This window comes from Diabrotica undecimpunctata, chromosome 8, assembly GCF_040954645.1.
Source record: "Diabrotica undecimpunctata isolate CICGRU chromosome 8, icDiaUnde3, whole genome shotgun sequence".
NCBI lineage: Eukaryota > Metazoa > Arthropoda > Insecta > Coleoptera > Chrysomelidae > Diabrotica > Diabrotica undecimpunctata.
In genome coordinates, this window is record NC_092810.1 from 65,454,556 (window position 1) to 65,475,289 (window position 20,734).

The window sequence follows — 20,734 nt, forward strand, 5'->3', positions numbered from 1 at the left end:
TTTATCAACTGATGCTCTAGACTGCTACCAATTTCATCTCATTTTTCCTTTTTGTTTTATCATTTCCCTGATTTCTTTCGGGTAGTTATTTCCTTTTATTCTTACGACATATTCCGTAATGTTGTTCCATGCAGCTCGTTCTACGTTTTTGATAAATAATTATACTTCTGCATCTTTAAGGTATATATGAAAACTTTTTAAGTCAGTATATTTCTTAAGAAGGCTAGGGTCTCTCTTTCAACAGGTCTGCGGGATCAATCATTCCAGTTAATCTTGGAAAATTAAAAAAAAAAACAATAAAAGTTACATATATATTTGTATACGTTAATACAGTTTACAGTCTTAGTAGTATAAAACACATTATAAAAGTCTTAACATGTAAAAATAGTTACTTTTGAAAGGGCACTTTAGTTTAGAATTTAGTTGGAACAATTTTAAGTAGTATAATCCTTGGTAACCATTAGCAAAAATATATGAACTGTAATGCAATTCGACTTCTATCACATACTATTTATGTACAAAAGTATTATATAAAAGTAAATACTTCTTTATAAAATCAATTCGATAAGATCTATATACTGTTATTAAATATTTACCTCCATTAGATAAAATATTTAATAGAGATTAAAATTTCCGCCTAAAAATAGGCCATGTTTTAGAACTAAATTTAAGTCTCAACTTCAAACTCCCTGTAACCTTCAGCACCAGTAAAAATGACATCTACCCAAATTCTCATAGCTTCCGGGGAAGGTGCCATTAAGTAGTATAATCGTTCATGAGTTTTTACTATGAATGTAAGATGTGGGTTTGGAGATTTCACGCTATTTAAGTGATCCAAATATACTTCCTCGATCGCCTAAAAAATAAAAATAAAATATTGAAGATTATCTAATGTCAAACAATGTAAAATATATAATGTTAATACTAATTTAATTAAATTTTTTATAGGTGCTGTAATAATAAAAATTGCATAAAATATATAAAAAAAAACATCAGGAAATAATGGTAAAAATATAGGACTAATCTCAAACTTATATTTCCAACAAAAAGCAACAGTGTGATTCGAAAATGAACTGTCTGCGATCTTTACAGTCGGAAAATGAGTTCAACAGGGTTGCATACTGCCACCAGCACTATTCAACATAATACTCTGAAAACATGTTTAGAGAAGCACTGGAATGATAAATAATGTTGTAGAAACATGTTACAAATACTAAAAGTAAATTGCAAGAAGACAAAAATAATGAGCATTAGTAAGAACACCAACATAAACGCTCACATTACAATAAACAATACACCGTTAGAAAGAGTGCAGAAAATATGCTACCGAGTCTGCAATATTAAGGATACCTGAGAAAACACATGGATCCAAAGAAACACATGGACGACAACAAGCCACATGTCCAAGATCCGAGCTGATCCAAAACAATCGAAAAGATTAGTGTGGTTTGACCCTCGAAAGAGCTTAAGCCAACGTTCAAATGAAGCCATCGGTTAAAATTAAATGAACTAATGTTCTTACAGTTTTACTTGTATTTTTTGTTTCGTTTCTCTCGTTTAGTTTTTAATCTTTAATGTTAAGTTATCGTAGAGTTTTTATAACATCTATAAAAAAAAAAACCCTACAAATTGTTTTTGTAAGTATGAACCCTGTTGGTTTGTTTACTTATATTCTAAAATCTTTTTTATTTGTAGTTAACTGATGATGCTTTTAAAAATAAAAGCGAAACGTATTCGAATAAATCAATAAAGTAGTTGACGACTTTTATTTGCCAATTATTGACCGATAAAACCTCTGCTATTCAACCATTGAATATATTCCAAATATATATATATATATATATATATATATATATATATATATATATATATATATATATATATATATATATATATAGCATATAGGAATCATATAGGATTGTTCTGTTGCTGGTGGGAGCAAACCATTAAAAGCTCTTTTTTTCAGAACGACTTCCGGAGTGGAAATCGAAACGCCAAATATTATTTAATTAAAAATGTGATTTTCATCACAATCACAACCAATAATTGTTACTTAATCCCATAAAAACATAATATTTAACTTAAAAATGCCGCAAGAAAGTAGTTTCAGAACCTTGTTAAAATAATGTATTTTTATTTTTTTAAATCAATACCTACTTTAAATGAAATTGTTTTATTGTTCAAATATTCTCCTTTTTTATTTTTAGGAAGAGTGATATCCAAATGAAATATGAGATAAATTTCGAACACTAGATGGAGTTGTTGTGTATTATGCAGAACATCACTGTTATTGAGTTAAGTTATTGTTAAGTGAGTGTTTTGAGAAGGGTTTTTCAAAACTAAATTATAAACCAGAGTAAAAAGGGTCGCAGTTAGTTCATCGCAATCACGTCGATTTTTGGTAAGTTTTGATAGACTAACACGTTATAATATATACATGTTTATATAGAAACACTACGATAAAATATACGAGCAAGTTAAACTGACGAGCAACCCTTATAAAATTACATATACGAAATGGAATCCACGAACTCAATATACCTACTAAAACCGTTGACATATGGACGAAAAGATGACTGGCGCCATACCTATTGAAACATTATGGCTTGTAGTAGCTTTACTTAAATGATAACAATTCGAACATCCCAAGTTATTTATAGATACTTTAATATACATACTTGAAAATAAGCTCCACCTCTAGGCTTCTTTTCGCTTTTGTCCATGTAGTAAGCAAACGTGTGCTTATGCCTGTCAAATACAAACCATCTTCTAGACCACCCATTTAATTTCGAACCTCTTTTGTGGAGATAACCTCTGCAAACACTGGAGTTTATAATAACATGGGGACACAATACCACTTGGTGACCTAAAATAATATCCACTATTAAAAAATCTCAAACAGTTAATTAAGGTTGCTATTTACATAGTTAAAATAGTAAACATATCATAATCTATTCTCTAATTGATTGAACAAATCACTAATTTTGCGGACAAATATCTAGTGTATACTATATGTGGTATAATAAAACTAAATGATTGGCATGGAAAATAAATATGCCACATGTTTATGAAAGCCGGCGACAATAACGCCAAATATATTCACTGGGGATCACGACTAATTACACTAAAAAGTAGACAATATATAGGGGCATAATGGATAGAAATTTTAAGTACTATTCAACACTAGTACCGAATTAGATCTATTGACAAAAATAATAGTCTACAAGCCCATGAGAGATTTTTAATGGGTTATTTAACCCAGCATGAATCACATATAAAACCATACTACAATATGTAATAACAACTTAAGAAACTGTGCCGTCAATGCTTATCCTTACATGTAAGTCACAGGTAAGATAAACTTTCCACTCAAGGGGGTAAGTTTTTTTGGCTAAATATTTTTATACGGCATTTATAAGTTAGGTAGAATACAAAAATAATGACTTGCGACAATACCTACTGACTTGCGACAATGACTTAATGCCATACAACAATATTGGTACCAGGAGCAGAAAAAATTTTTTATTTTCGCAAAACATTTTTCCATTTTTGGTAACTTGACACAGTATGGCATTCATACACAAAGTTTCGAATCGGTATAGTGTTTAATTTTTTTGCAACGGCATATATTTTCGATGTGGCCGGAGTGACAAATCTAAGGCTCAACCCTTAATTTGAACCCCCATGCTTTGTGTACCGAAAAGAATTGGGGGCACAGTTTCTAAAATTGTTGTTACATATTGTAGTATTGATTTATATGTGATTCATGCTGGGTCAAACGACCCTCTAAAATGTCCAATGAGCTTGTAGTCTATAAAGTTGTTGATCTCGTCAACTTTGGCTTTACTAAAGCTGTAGCCTAAAGTGTCTTAAATACAAAATTTTGATTCGATGTTTTCTCGATTTCGTTTTCAGTACGAACATACTGGAAAATGGGAAACTGTTTAATCCAACATTAAATCCACTAACTTATGGCAGACTACAACCTACAGACTAAGATGAGATACCAAGCTTAGCTCCGGAAGATAGAAGAATGCTTAAATAAGATGTAAAAGAACTGAAAAGTCGCCTAAATCAAAATAAAAATATTAGAAGTTTTCCATTCAGAAAATTGAATGAAAAAAATTAAAATATAGTACATACTCCAAAAGCTGAATCGACCTTAAGCATTTAATTCATCTTGTCGTACAGCAGATGGACATTGGTAACTTAAACGAAGCAGCTGAATTCAGTACACCAACATATAAAAATGAGAAATTATCCATCACAAGATAAACAAAAATTTTCAAAACTGAGATTGAAAAAATATTTTTTAACACCAAACTTCTTCATTTTTGCAATTTATCACATTCTAACGTGAATGGCGTCACTTAACTTTACCGAAACCGAAGAAGTGTAAACAAACGCAGTCCGCTGGGAAAGTCATGGCAACCGTCTTTTGAGACAGGAAGAGCCTATTGTTAATTTTGGATTAATCGACTTTTTGCCTCATGGAACAACAGTTAACTCCGATAGATATTGCGAGACAATAAAAAGACTGAGAGGTGCGATCCAGAACCACCGGCGAGGATGATTGTTTAATGGTGTGAGGCTTCTCCATGACAACGCTCGACCTGATGTCTCACATCAAAGTGAACAATTGCTAAGAGATTTTACAGTTCCTATTTATTCAAATTTCGTATCCTAGATACTTCTACTTATCGACTTTTTCAACGATTTTTTCTCTAGAACTACAGTTTCCATATATTGTTTAATTTTTTCCCATCTATGCTGATACCTTTACTACCCCAATCTGGGTTCTTAAAAGGTATAATGTATAATTGCTATTTTAGATTAAAATATCGGAATATGTGTCTTTTGCTAATGTCGACCGGAATGAAGAAGAGGACAACGAGTCCAATAGTAATTAATTTAGTCCTTGATATAACAAGTCTTTGATAAGGTCTCTCTCAGAGATAAATTTTCTTAAATCGGAAGTAAAAGACTTACGTAAAATGAACCAAACATTTAATAAAACACGCAAAAAAAATTGACTTGCAATCTTAAATTTAAGCCCAGTATACACTATTACTGTAAAAAAAATTACCTCACACCTTAGGGTATATATATATATATATATATATATATATATATATATATATATATATATATACAGTATTACTGCAGCCAATTGGTTTATTCTACATTTTGTATATTGTAGTGTATGTTACCAAGTAAATTCTTCATCATCTTACATCCGAACAACTGTGGTACCTCGAGTGACATCCAGTAGTTTAGTTACCGAACAACGCTGTTGGGTGTCGGTGGTTTAGTTGAGTGGTACAGAAATTTAGTACCTTACTCGTTTGGGTATATTAACTTTAGTCAAGCTGACTGGAAAAGACGAGAAGACTTGAGAAAACTATAATAATTTACTCGACTTGTGTGAACAATAGACTCACACGACTAAATTTCTTTACTAAATTATTCACTTGAAGAAACTCGCATTGGTTATTTTTTTCATACATGACCAAATTGTGATCAAACCATTTGTTGTCGAATTGTTTTTATTAAAATTGCAAATAACGTGCGATTAAAAAAATTCAATTAGTATTGGAATTATTTCGAGAATAAACGTACCTGCTGATTCTATGTGGTGTCTTAAATCCAGATCTGTTCCTCTTATAGGAAGATATCTTGTGAGCGGCCTTTGCTTATCACTTATCGGTTTTCTTTTTCTATTTAAAGTACCAACTTCTAGACTCATTTCACTAGTTTCAGACAGAGGTCTTGGAGATTCGGCATGTTCAGATTCATCTCGAGACTACAAAAAGAAAATATGGATTTCAGCCAAGTATAACAGAAGTTGAAGACATAAACATAAATAAAAAAATTACATAAATTAATCAAATCGACTTGATCATATAAAATTTATTCAAGAGTATAGAAATATCGTCAACATACTCAAATAATATTGCTGTGATAATATTTTAAACATATTTTATGTTTTATGATTTGATTTTAAACATTTAAATCTTTCATTATAGTTTGTTTATTACAAGTGTCAATAATAATGTGGCTATAACAAAGCCGGATATATTATTCGCCAATAAACAATTTACAAAATATATAAAATTCCTACACAATCGCATATAATTCAAAATAGAAATGGAGCATAATATTTTCTACATTTAACAGTCAAAAATAAAACAAATGACTTTTCTGTATATATCAGATCCGCACACCCACAGCTAATACAACATAAATTAGCAGATTATCGTACAACTGATAATGTTTCAGAGATTAACACAAATCCCAATGTCAAAAAATATCGACATAACATTGATAATAAATAAACACGTTTATACAGACAAATAATAGACAAAATATTATAACAAAAATAATTAAAAGAACTTCAAAAATTGGTCTCATTAATATGGACCACGTACAATTAGAAATTACATTAAAAAGGTTCTCAAACTGTTTTCTTGCGACATGTCTAAATTAAATATTATGTTTATATGGATTAAACCACAATTGGCAATAAGGAAAATTACATTTTATAATTGTTATTTGACGTTTCGATTTCCACTTCGGAAATTGTTTTAAAATAGTGAATTGTTATTAAAAACAATTTTTTTGGCGGTTATTGTTGTCCAAATTGACGGCTGACTTACTTGGCCATGATCGTGTAGACAAGTAGCCACGTTTTTAGTTGAAAATTCTGAGGGTGGTGTTTGTACCCTCAGGATGATATCACATTCTGATTTTTTTGTGACTTGTATATTATGTATTATGAATAACTGTAGATGATGTGTCTCCGACTTTCTATTAATCCGCTAATGTTGGTATATTCTTGTTGCCAGAGTCTGCTTATGGATTTGCTACACATTTTTCTTCATTGAGAAAGATGAGAGCTGCTTGTTTGATTTTTCGCTTTTTCATGTCTGTTTCTTTCCTGATTATTAATGTATATTTTCATTGTACTCTGTGCACATTGTCCCAGGTATGTGCTCATGGTGCATAAACATGACAAACAACCCACAGTGTAGTGGAGATATGTAGATTATGTGTTCTTCATTTGGCCTCACGAACCTGAAGCATTGAATTTTCTGATGGACATCAACAGTAAAGAATCAATAAAATTCACCATTGAAAAAGAAAACAAAAACTCACTTTCTTTTCTGGAAATGTTAATCACAAAAGAGGATACATGATATGCAACTAAAGCAGAAAACCAACCCATACCAACAGATATTCAAATTAATTACTATTTAAATGGGAATAAGCCACAATTAAAGGTTAAAATACGTTTATTGACGTTTCAATTTCCACTTCGGAAATTGTTCTCAAAATACAAACATTATCAATTTACTAATGTTTGTATTTTGAGAACGATTTCCGAAGTAGAAATTGAAACGTCAATAAACGTATTTTAACCTTTAATTGTGGCTTATTCCCATTTAAATAGTAATTAATTTAAAATGCCACAAGAAAATAACTTCAGAACAATATTAAGATATTCAAATTACCTCTCAACCTCTCCTAATTACCTCTATAACATAAACATCATAAAGGGAATAATTATCAAATCATTATATTTTATGATAGAGCACAACATGAAAATTTTGGGCTCTATCCATATTATTACCCATGGCCATTTCTAAACATGACCCATGTCAAATTATTACCCATGGTCATTTATAAACAAAGAATTTTACAATATTGAAGAAAGGAAACAACAAAACACCATAAGCAATCCAGAAACGCTCACAAGAAGTGATTTAAGGATGACAACAAAACCATAAGTAAAAGGCTTATCAGAAAAATTAAAAAGGATAGAAAATGAGTATAACATCACAACATTCAAAACAACCAATACACTGAGATCTATTCTGTCACAGACACGCCATCTACAACTATACATAATAAATACACAACACACAATATATAAACAAATATTACAACATAACTGTTGCAGTTTCGCAACTTGATATAGGTATTGATTATATATTAAATAACAATTATTTGAATGTCGTGGGGTGTAAAGCTAGTTCGTGTCCGAACTAGGATACTGCACGTGCACCCTGGATAATATAAATAAACTATTACAAGAGACGCCAGACAATCTTTGACAAGATATCCTGACAGAAAGAAATCATAGTTTTCAAAGTTAATAAATATTACACTGCCAACAAATGGACCTTTTAAGGACCAATTGACAAAAGTACTCGGACCCAGTGTATCAGTATATATATAAAAATCTCAGGCGATGATCTACCTACTTGATGCTACCTACGATAGAGCCTACGGCGTAACAACTTATGTACGCACAAACATAGAGGTACAAACGACATCCAAGAGGTAACTGAAAATCGGCGATATTGCAATAGCTAATATTTATATATTGTATTTTATTATATTGTCCTCTTTGTTTATACACAAAACGTAACTGCGATGTAGCCATACGCTAAATAAATAAATAAATTTCAATATCGTACCGACAACCCTGTCTAACTGAGGGTAGTATGAAGCAAACTAGTAGAGCTCACCACTTACAAAAGTATTCATTAATGTGCTTCCAGCTACGACATCGGAGCTGATAATCGCCCCCACTGATAGTTCCGGAATACAGCCGCCTCGTAAGGAAGATACAGCTTATTTCAAATCGAGTGGAGAGCCCTTCCATCGCCTTAATCGCGCAGACGATAGAATATCTATAGAATAGAATGATCAGACCCATGCAGTGGCGTTGCAATATTAAACAAATTAAATTATTTGAAATCACACTAATTACAAAATTATTACTCACTTAAATTATAAATGGAGTTTAATTGTACACAGATTGTTTTATATATACCAAACTTTTTGTTTGTTATAATATCATCTTTAATAATTAATACTCTATAAAGTTTGGTAAAAGTTAATCTCTAACTTAGTATCAGTTACCTTAAAACCGTAATTATAAAGTCATTATGAATGACTTCTTAACGACTCATTAAGGACAAACAAAGAACTGATAAGAATTATTTCCGAGAATTTCTAGTCACTGGATTTCAAACGAGTTCGTAATTTAGTCTCATTATGATGTCGAGTCTCAACAAGAAAGGTGCTACCACGCGTATTAGAACTATTTTGTAGATTGGAGATGGTTAAGGGTAGTACGAGTAAACAGATCAGATTGACACCAGAATCCAAAGGAATAGTTTACAATGCATTTAAATATATGCAAATACTATTTCCTGAAGATAAACAACGTGTGAGTGAAGCTACAGGAGTATCTTTACGTACATTAGAAAGGATCATTCAACAAGCGAGTATGTTAACAAACGCAGAGTCAAATAATACACTAAAATTTCCAGCTACAACACTCCCTAAAAGGAAAGCAACAGTGACAGACTTGAGGGAGTATGACAAACAGTTCAGTAGAAATACCATTCATCGTTTTCGTGAGACTGAACGTTGTCGTGTATCATTGAAGCTTTTGCAGAAAAGGCTTGAAGAGTTGTACGAGTGGATTGGAAGTGTGAGTTCCCTCTACAGAATTGTGAAAGATTTGGGATTTAAATGGAAGGAAACAAAATATAATCGACGTTTTTTACAGCAGTCATACTCATTTGTATTAATGAATAAAATAGAAATATATATAGATTAAAATTTTCTAGCAAAAAGTTTAGCTTTGACAATAGAAGTTTAAGGAAGCTAAGTGCTATACAAAACAATAATATAAAAAATTAAAATAAAAGATAATACATTCTGTGGAATCTATTGTACTTATATATAGGCAGTGCCTTTCTCAAGTTGCACTTGAGACAACTGTAGTGATAAAATATTATAATAAATTTTGTGGAAGTTTTGAAAACGAAGTTTTCAGTGTTTTTGTCGATATATACATATATATATATATATATATATATATATATATATATATATATTATATATATATATATATATATATATATATATATATATATATATATATATATACCTATAAGTACATATTTCAGCAAATCGAGCTTTTTCAATAAATTTTCAATAAATCCTAAAGTTTTTTTTTGCCCATATATTTTGTTTAAATCATAGCCAAACGTAGTATAAAATTTTTTCCAACTGAAAATAACGAATAAGACCAGTAAAAAATTTTTAGTTCCAAATTCCAAGCAGCTACAATTTCCGTGTTCAGTTCTATACTATATGGAAGTGCTAAATGCAAGGTTTAAGTTTTTTATTATCATTTAAAATGTGTCGCAGTGGTCTATTTTGAATCATTTGTGATTTTTGATAAAAGGGTAGTGAGCTAAACGATAAACTTAACAACTTTTCTATCACCCAATCAAACGAGGCCGTTGTAGAAGCCATACTTAAATAAATTAGGGGATTTATAAAGCTCGAATACGATTAGTTAAAGTGACACTAAGTAATACAGTCAATAAAGTCATGGTAGAAGGAAGTCTTTCAAATCCGTTTAACGACAATAGAGGATTAAAACAGTGAGATCCCGTGTCAACAGACTGATTTAACCTAGTATGTACTAGAAGAGATAATTAGAAGAGCCAAGATCCAGACAAGCGGCACGATTCTTAACAAAAGACAACAACGCATAGGTTTCGCAGATGACTTGGTATTTCTGACACGTTCAAGAATAGAACTTCGATAGATAACCGGTTGTTGAAAGACAGCAAAGCAGTAACATCATTAAACGCACTGTTGAAGGCAAAAAACGTATCCAGGACAGCCAAGATTCGAACTTATGAAACAATAGTGAGACCGACAGTATTGTATGCATGTGAAACTTCATTAATTTGTTCAAAGATTCATTCTATTTGTTAAATATGTTATATATCGCTATTAAATATCGCTAACATATGAGTGGAAAATTTTTATTTTTTAGTGAGTATACGTTTTTAAGTTTATGTTCCAAGGAATAAATTTATTATAATGATTGAGTACTCAGTTAAAAGTAGTTATATTAATAAAAATAATGAATAATATATCTAAACGATCAATTAATGGCTATTTGTCAATACTAAAAATGACAATCCTTTTCCATCTCCATCTACCTGTTAAATTCACTGAACTTTGACCATACTAAGGATTAGTCAGATACAATGATCACCAGTAGGATACATCATTTAGACCGATAATTATCGCTCACTTGCAAGTAGATAATATAAGTTTGTACACAGTTTATAATATCAATAAAAGTGTAGTTTAATGTAAAAAGTGTTTATATAGATTTTGACGTTTTCGCTTCTACCTCGTAATTATCTATTTGAAGGATCATTTTCAGCAGTGTAAATCTAATTTCTAAAATAACTTTTGTCTATCAGTACTTATGAATAATAATGCATTTGTAATATCAGTTTAGATCCACTGATTCATTGTTAATATAAAAATATTAGATATTATACTAAGTGACAGACATCCAAACACCCATTATAAATAATTATTATATTTTGTAGAATTATGCAGGGTACCAAAATAAACAAACGATCAAAATTTCAATATGATTGAAACAACTTTAGGGGCAAACCAATTAATATGTTGATACACCTCGCTGGGCTACACACTCTTGGATACACCGGGGAGCACTTCTAATTAGGTCGTCAATATCAATATCTAAACTGATATGGTTGAAATTCTAATATTTATTGTTGTTGTTAAGATAAGCCTGTATACCAACTTTTATTAAAATAAAATAATGTATAACCAGCTATGTCACTTGGTACATTTACCTTTTGCTCTACTTGTTGATGTTCTTCCACTTGTATTTCCATTTTACAGATATATTCCTTTTGACTTTACTATTCAGTTCACCTGTTTTCTCGTTTGATTTTAATGATACGAGTATAACTGAACTATTGTTATCATAAAAGCGACTGACATTTCCGTATGTTTACATTGAACTTATTAAAAACTTCTCTTATTCCTACAAGCTTATCTTATCTGTGTCATTCAAACGATTACTTTCTCTATCACTGATGGATTATTTAGTGAATTCTCCGAAAAACAAAAAATTAAAAATGGTTGATATTTGCGATTTTAAATGAAAAGTGTGCATTTTAGGACCAGAAAATAACCAGGAAAATTAATACTCTCTCAAAAGAACGAGATTTGTTTTTTAGTTTTACATATAGCCGCCTAGAGGGCACCGCCAAAAAAACCTTCCAACACAAACGTAACCTCAATCTTGTGTTGACATAAATCGAGAGTTTTATTCTGATACAAGTCGTGCAGATACAGTAATTTTTGAAATTAGCAAGTCGGTCGAAAAATGGATCTTAGCCGAGAATATTTTTTTACAATTTTCGGAGAGGATTATCCCAAAAACAATATCTCGTTAAATTGGTTTCTGTGTTTGGGAATGAAGTATTGTACGAGTCAACTATTTCACGCAGGTATTGCGAATTTCAACGTTGTCGCTCCAGTTTCAGCGACGAATCCAGGCCAGGTCCCCTCAAAACAGCAGTCACACAGCAAAACATTAATGCGGTTCGTCAGCTTATTAAGGATCACCGCCGTGTAGCATACCTGGAGATAGAGGCATCTTTGGGCATTTCAAAGACCTCGATCCAAAAGATCTTACATGAAGTACTGGACGTTATGTAGTTGGTTTCCCGTTGGATCCTTCATTTGCTGACAGAAGAGCAAAAAGCGGTTTGCGTTAATTAGTATCGAAAAACATTGAAACGATTTAACAAAGGAAGCTCAAAAAACGTTTATAGTATTGTTAGTGGCGATGAATCTTGGATTTACTCCTACGAACCGGAAAATAAACGCCAATCCACTGTGTGGGTGTTTCACGATGAGGAAAAACCAACAAAAGTGATCCGTTCTCGAAGTGTGTCGAAGAAAATGGTCGTAACTTGTGTTTCAAAATCTGGTCATGTGGCAACAATTGTTTTAGGAGATTAAAGAAAGGTTACTTCTGATTAGTATAACCGTTTGTTGATCAGAAGTTGTCGCGAAACTCCGACAAAACAACACAACGGCGAATCATCCTACATTAGAACAATGCAAGTGCTCACACTGACCAAAAGACAATAGAGTTTTTGGAGCTTCAAAACAACGGGTTGTTTAACCATCCACCGTATGTATATTCCCGACCTAAGTCCAAACGATTTCTTCACGTCCTCAAAGATCAAGAATTCAATGCGTGGGCAGCGATTCCAGTCGTTAGAAGAAGCCACCGATGCCTTTAAAGCAGCGATTTTCCAAGATATATTTTGAAAAGCAATAAAGTAGTGCAAGTCTATATATTTTTTATTTTTATGGTTATAAATATGCAAAACTAAAAAGACAACCCTCGTATGACACTACTGTTAAAGAATCAATGCACTCTCTTCCATATAAAAAGGGTACGCATTTACTTAATAGAGGCCAACAAAACTTAAAAAGTTTATAAAAACATTTACAACTTAGTCTCGTTGTCTTCTTTCCTCTTATCTTTCTTGTCTGATGCACTATGGAGACTTTGCTACCATATGCGACCGGCATTTCCTTATGTAAAAGTGGTTTCAGTTAAATTGGCCGAAACTTTGCAAAGAGGTAGCTTTGGCCACGCTGATTAAAAGTTCTCATTGCCCCAATACTCAGAAATCAATTGTTTCTGAGTTTAAAGAGGTTCAAAGTATCGGATTTTAGTCCGATGTACGCGGGAGGTCGTGTCCGCACTTCGTTCCGCATTCTGTCCCGCGAGATGGGACAGTGATTTTTGCTGAGGTACAATATATCGATTTTTCTGCGGTACGACACACGGGACGGGACTGAAGCTTTGTCCCGCGGGACGTCCCGCAAAGAATGTACTTTTATTATTATCGGAATGATTTTTTAATTAAAGTTATACAAATATCTACTTTATGTCTGTAACGTTAAAAAAATATTTCTAGAAATTAAAAGGTTTTCTTTTTTAATGATTCATATTGATGACACATAATTAATACATCTAGAATAAGAGAAATTTTTAAATATTTTCGACAATTCTTCTTTATTTATTGGTATGCAAAAAATATTTTGGTTTAGATTCTTCTAATAAACCGTCGCTCGACATTATTGAGACACCACCAGATGATAAAACGTTTGAATCTAACTGTGAACGTTATAAACAAAAATAACTCCTTTTCCCTTACATTCTTCTGTGTCAGTAATTCAAAATTAATACCATTCAGAATCAAAGAAGCAGAATAAGATTTACTAAAACCAATAAAAGGTTTCTTAAAAACTGCATCAAATCATCATGTCATCAAAAATAAGCAAACAAAGACCTCCGCCCCCCTATAGTGCTTACGTAATTCTTTAACAGCCCCCAATTGAATTGTTTAGTGAGTGTTCTGAAACCATTTAAACGGGAGAAACTCAAAACAAATACAAATTTTTACACAATACATTGAATTTTACTGAACATTACTGAAGTAATTATTAAATTGGTCTAATAATATAATTTTAACGTTTAATTGTTAAGAAAATTTGTAAAAACAAGATATAAATATTAAATTTGTCTTTATACCATTATTAAAAAAATATATTTACTTATTTAGAAAATTTAATTTAAGTTAGCTTTGCGGGACATTGGAACGTCCCGCGGGACACGTGACGTTATAGCGAAAATAACTGCGGAACGGGACAAGAGTTTGTCCCATGTGAAACCCTAATTTTGATATATAAATGTATGCCTCGTGCCAAATGCTTCGTTTTCCGAAATACGGGCTGTTGAAATTTTTCTTACAAACTGACGAATTTTTTATTGCTCTGAAACCGGTTGCTACGTTACTGAAATTAGCATGTGTGAATAGGTATTGCTCATTTTTTCCATACAATTAAGAATTTTATATTCATCATTGGCGCGCATACGCCTCGGCATAGTAATCGCGCCTCAATTTTTTTAAGAAAAAAATGTTATGCCTCTCAGATCTTTCAAATTATAATCATTTTTGAATTATACGTTATTTTGGGACAAAAAATATTTCTTCTTTTTTTTTTTATTAAAAAAAAAATAATAAAACATCTTAATGCGTATTTTGCATTTCTCTAATACATTCTCAAGAACTATTTAATACAATAACCCACAAGGAAACTAAATTCCTGTAGCTGGCTGTATACCATGTATCACAAAAAAATTTATTAAAATCCTTTATAAAAGGTATATAATAATTATATACCTTTTATAAATGATTTTAATAAATTTTTTTGTAATACAATAACATTAAACCATAACAATACCAGAAAGTATACAGAAAGTACCACAAATAAAATTTTAAATAGGGGTAAAGCTATAAAAAATGTTCAAATGATCTCCATAAAACGTGAATAAGATTCAACTCTTAGTCGCGTAGGTTCTCGTAATCATTCAAATATTTCTGGTGTATTTATTCTCTTATGTAAAAGTGGTTTTAGTTAAATTGACTGAAACTTTGCAAAGAGGTAGCTTTGGTCATGCTGATCAAAAGTTCTCAGTGCCCTAAGACTCAGAAATCCATTGTTTCTGAAATATACTGCTTCAGAGTGTCGGTTTTTGGTAATTTTTTTAAAATCATGAATTTGGAAACTTACCGTCCCACGCATTCAATGTATGGCATCTAAATCTCAATAAACACGAATATGGGATCTGAATAAAGTATTAAGAAATTTAATTTCTAAGATTTTTGTACGTCCTTATGACACAGTTTACTAGCAGAACGTATTGAAATCTTAAGCAAAAACTCCAACACATGCATGCATTGCTCATGCATTTGGTGAACTATTATAAATACATATTACCAAAGTTAAAAAGATATTAAAGTAATATTGAAAATTTTCGAAGATACAGAATTTTAAATAAAAAAGAATTTTAAATAAAAAAATATTTTTATATTGTTAAATTAGATAAAAGCGTGAACTGCTGAAATAAAATTACTTAATTGCTTAATTGATAATTAAATATTATGTTCTTGTTCTGTCAGTTCCTCCCTCACCTTTAATTTTTCTTTAAATGAATAGTTGATAAATACTTTCATTTATTTAGTTTTCCCGAGACTCATTCTTAATGCGCATGGACTGCATATTTTCCCGCAAATATCTTAAGTTAGATAGGTTTCATTACCATACTCATCTCTTTACCATACTTGACATCTTCTCGTCTAGGAGTTTAGTAAAAAATGTCTCGTGAAGTCTACTCGTTGATCCATAATTGATATAGATATCCCCGTTTTACATCGCGAAATATTTCAATAATAATGATGTATGCTTGATGATTCTGACTACGGACCCGGCAATGATTATGGATATGAAAAGAGCACTAGAAAATAAAAGAACAAAAAACAAAAATGAAGTAAACCTAATTAATATGACCACTTGGAATCTTAGGGGGATCTATGAAGCGGGAGCAATGAAATTTTTAATTAGAGAACTAAATAGATATAAAATAGATATTATCGCTGTACAAGAAACCCATCTGGTCGGAAATAGGACAACAAACATAGAAAACTATAATTTATTTAAAAGTGGAAGTCAAAGTAGGAGATTTGGAGTGGGATGTTTGGTTAACAACTATGGCTAAGACATAATAGACATATGTACATTGTAAATATGCACGCACCCATAAAGGAAAAGGAGGAAGAAACGAAAGGTGCTTTCTACGAGGAAATAGAAACCGTTTTGGTCAATGTCCTTGGACGAGACATACTAATAATTGTTGGAGATGCAACTGCAAAGGTGGAAAGAGAAGAAATGTACAAGAAAATCACAGGAGGCGAAAGTAAGCACCCTAAAAATCAATGATAATGAACAAAGGTTAACTCACTAGCCACAGAAATGGAAATGAAGATAATGAGTACTCGTTTTAAGCGAAAAGACATTTATAAGGGCACATGGATAATACCTTCCACCGGGGAAATGAACCAAATTGATCATGTGGTAATTCAGGATAAATTTTCAGAACTTGTAACTAACTTACAGAGGAGCTGACGTTGATTCAGACATATATGGTCCGAGTTAGGTTAAAGTATGAGTATTCAGAAAAAATAAAACCCAGAAGAAGGCAAAACATAAGATATAACAACGACGAATTGAAAACAGAGGCAGTAGCCAACAAGTATAGGCAATATCTAGAAAATATTTATTACTGCGACGTAACAGTTCAATTAAGTGGGATAGAAGAAAACTGGCAAATACTGAAAATAGTATAAAACAGCTATGAATAGAAATATAACAAAGAGTAAAAGGAAAAAGAAGAAAGAATGTTTCGACACAGAATGTGAAAAAGATGTTAAAAACAAAAAATGATAATGATTAAGAAAGATATAATGGGCAAATGAAATTAGTAAGGAAGAAAAATACCAAAGGAAGGATATAAAATATTTTTACAAAGATGTTAAAGAAATAAGCAGAGGTTACAATTCAAAAACAACATACATTAAAGACAAAGAAGATAATCTGATAGGAAATGAACAACAATTTGAGAGACGGAAACAATATTTCGAAGAACACCTGAACGGTGAAATAGAGGAGGAAAACGACAATGAACGAGAATCAATACGAATGGATGGAATAGATTTGCAAGACCAACTAAGGATGAGGTAAAGCAAGTTTTAACTGCGATGAAAAACAATAAAAGCCCTGGAGAAAACAGGATAGCAGCAAAAAACTTAAAATATGGAGAAGACTACCTGATATAAAAATCTACAAACTAATATGTCATATCTGGGAAGAGGAAATAATACCTAAAGAGTGGTGCAAGTCTATAATATACCCAATACATAAAAAGGGAGACCTGTCAAGTTGTGATAACTATAGATGAATAGCACTCCTGGACGTCACATACAGGGTACTGACAACCATACTAAAAAGAAAAATAGAAGTGTACACAGAAAATATATTAAGCGACTATCAAGCTGGTTTTAGAAAAAATCGATCAACTAACCTAATCTAACCTAACTAGTGAGCATGTATTTATGCTGAAGCAAGTTCTCTCTGGTGCATATGAATAGGACATATGACCCACCTTCTCTTTGTGGATTTTAAGGGTGCTTATGACAATGGTAGATCAAATTGGTAGATCAAAATGGACGAAGGCACTACAGGAGTTCAAAATCCCATCTAAGATAATTAGACTGGTACATATGACGCTTCAGAATACTACAAGCGCAGTTAAGATTAATAAAAAGAAGAGCCAATACTGTAGAGTTCAGAAAGGTGTAAGACGAGGGGATCCTCTACCCACCACGCTGTTTAATTTGGCCCTTGAAAAGATAATAAGAGACATCAATATGAATAGAGCGGGAACAATATTTAATAAGAGTCACCAGTATCTAGCTTGTGCTGATGATGTACTTTTGGCTAGAAGTAGAAAACAATTAGAAAAAATAGCTAAGAATCTTCTAGAGGCCGTAGGAAATATGGGATTACAGATAAATATAAATAAAACAAAATAGATGGAGCTGAAGAATAAGCAAAAGAGAAAAGCAGAAAACTAAATATGGAAATTGCATTAGGGAGAGAAATTCTGGAAATTGAAGCGATGGAGGATTACATATATCTGGGAGTTCTTGTGACAAATAAATGCGAAGAAGAAAAGGAAATAGATCTACGAATAGCAAAATGAAACAGGTGTGCAGGCAGTTTGCAAAGAATAATAAAATCGAAAGAGGTATCGAGAAATAAAAAAATAAGGCTGTATAAAACTGTCCTGCGACGTACTCTAACGTATGAGTGCCAGACATGGGTGTTAACAAAGAAACTACGACAGAAAATTGAAATATGGGAACGAAGAATATTAAGAAGAATTTTTGGAGGAAACTTAACAGAAATAGGGTGGGAGCGAAGAACAAATGCTGAAATTTATGAAATGTTCGGCGAGGGGAGAATAAGCGATTTTGCCAAAGCTAGAAGATTGCAGTGGCTAGGTCATCTTGTTATAATGGAGGACAGTAGAGAGGTATAGAATATAGCATGGAGAACACTGGAATATAAGAGGAAAAGTGGCAGACCGAGAAGATAGAGGGAAGCAGTTGCGGAAGACCTACAATAAAAGAAGATAAAAAATTGGAGGAAAGAAGCTAGAGACAAAAGGAGATGGAAGAGAATTACTAAGCTATGGGCATGAAACGGCCTGCTACAAGCTTTTTTATATAATGATATATGCAGATATTAGTTACAATATCTAGTGAAAATTGAACGTCGGTGAAAGTATTGACGTAAAAAAATGTTTACCGATTTATTTGGTCTAATAGATATTTTTTTAGTTTCTAAAAACGGTATTCAAAATATTTTCCTTGCATGTCTTTCCTGGTGGTTTATTAGTTTTCATTAAAACTGAAACACATATTTCCGTAATAAATTCCCACATTCTTGACTGTGTATTGCAATTAAAATGGTTTCCTTTTATTGCCATACCTTTTTGGTTTTAGAACGTAGTCATCAAAAATATGTTTTAATCGAAACGAATTTTACTGCTAATCGTATTCAGAAAGGAATGGTCCATTTAAGAATTTATTGGTAATAAAGTAAAACGCATACTTTTTACTGTTGCAATAACACAATTATAACAAAGGTTATGAAAACACGTACCTACATAAAATTTTAATGTAAACAATAAAATTTGGAATGCTCGTGATTCTCAACTACATCTAAATTGAAATTCATTCAAGGAACTGCATTTTTCATACCTACATTCTATACATTATAGATCTGATACTACGCATAAATTCTTATCCGAACACGTGCAGTTAAAAATACGATAATTCTACGAAATTCTACGATAAAAAATATGCACAGAAAAATGCTCTTCTGATTTCTTTCGAATCTTGGACAGTGTAATTCAGTGTAATGCAGACATCTGATGTCTTGATGATGATGATGATGATACATTTTAAGAACCTTTCATGCCAAGTCAGAAATTGAGCGAAGAAAGTCAAATCCAGTTGCCAGATATAATATCAGAACTCTCGTTTATGTATCTTCATTACTTGTGACCCATTCATTTGCCCAATCTTTGACAATTTCATTCCTAATTTATTTTCAGGCCTACATATTACTTTCAAGATCAACTTCCCTGTTACTTAATTTCGCTTTGATTTGCATGTGCTTTTATACCTATATATCGTCTAAAAAGCGATATCGTCTCTGTTCCTCGGGCCTTTAATTACTATTGCTTCCGATTTTAAATACCTAAAATTAGCTTATTCTCTATCCTCAAGTATTCTAGTGCTTCGTAGCCTTCTTCCATGAAGTGGTATTTGGAACTGTTTTCTACGTATATTATAACGTTATCTTCAAAACAATGGTTTTGTAATTTCTTCCAAAGTCTAAATTCATGATTTCGTCGTAGAGTATGTTCCAGAGTCGGTCCCAATACCGACCTCTGTGGTACTCGTATTGTTACTTCTGTCTCGATATTTTTTTCTATAGGAATTTTATTCAGGTATTCAATTATTTTATTCGTTACGGAGTTAGACATATCTACTATTTTTATCTTCTATATGACCATTTTCCATAATAATGTATTGAAAGTATTAATTAAGTTATATTAGGGCTACATCTTTTGTTTTTGTTGCTTTTACTTTATTGCTAATCCACTTAATCAAATGTATTAGGGGTTTCACTTTTTTCTTCTAAAACCATATAGATGTTGTAAGATAATTAGGGTTTTTCGTGTTTTTTCCAGTCTGTCTTTTAGACGATTTTCACATAACTTCGCAACGCTGTTTAATAAGCAGATAGGTCTATCAGATTCTGCTTCGTCTGCTGATTTTTTGTTTTTTACATAATCAGTACACTTTGT

At 31.8% G+C, this 20,734-nt stretch overlaps 1 protein-coding gene across 3 annotated transcripts in view; it reads right to left on the reverse strand.

The window, feature by feature from the left end:
• Window positions 1-297: 297 nt before the first annotated feature.
• The window catches only part of LOC140447649 (pleckstrin homology-like domain family B member 1), a 63,543-nt gene continuing 43,106 nt past the window's right edge, over window positions 298-20,734 (reverse strand). For 2 of the 3 annotated variants that reach the window (XM_072540423.1, XM_072540425.1), the window contains exons 2-4: window positions 5,620-5,803; window positions 2,679-2,866; window positions 298-856 (exon numbers count right to left, since the gene is read on the reverse strand). In XM_072540423.1, the coding sequence (XP_072396524.1) occupies window positions 668-856; window positions 2,679-2,866; window positions 5,620-5,803 (561 nt within the window). In that variant the 3' untranslated portion in view covers window positions 298-667. Of the gene's footprint in view, window positions 857-2,678; window positions 2,867-5,619; window positions 5,804-11,714; window positions 11,845-20,734 lie in introns of those variants that run through there. The other variant, XM_072540424.1, reaches the window with a different exon arrangement.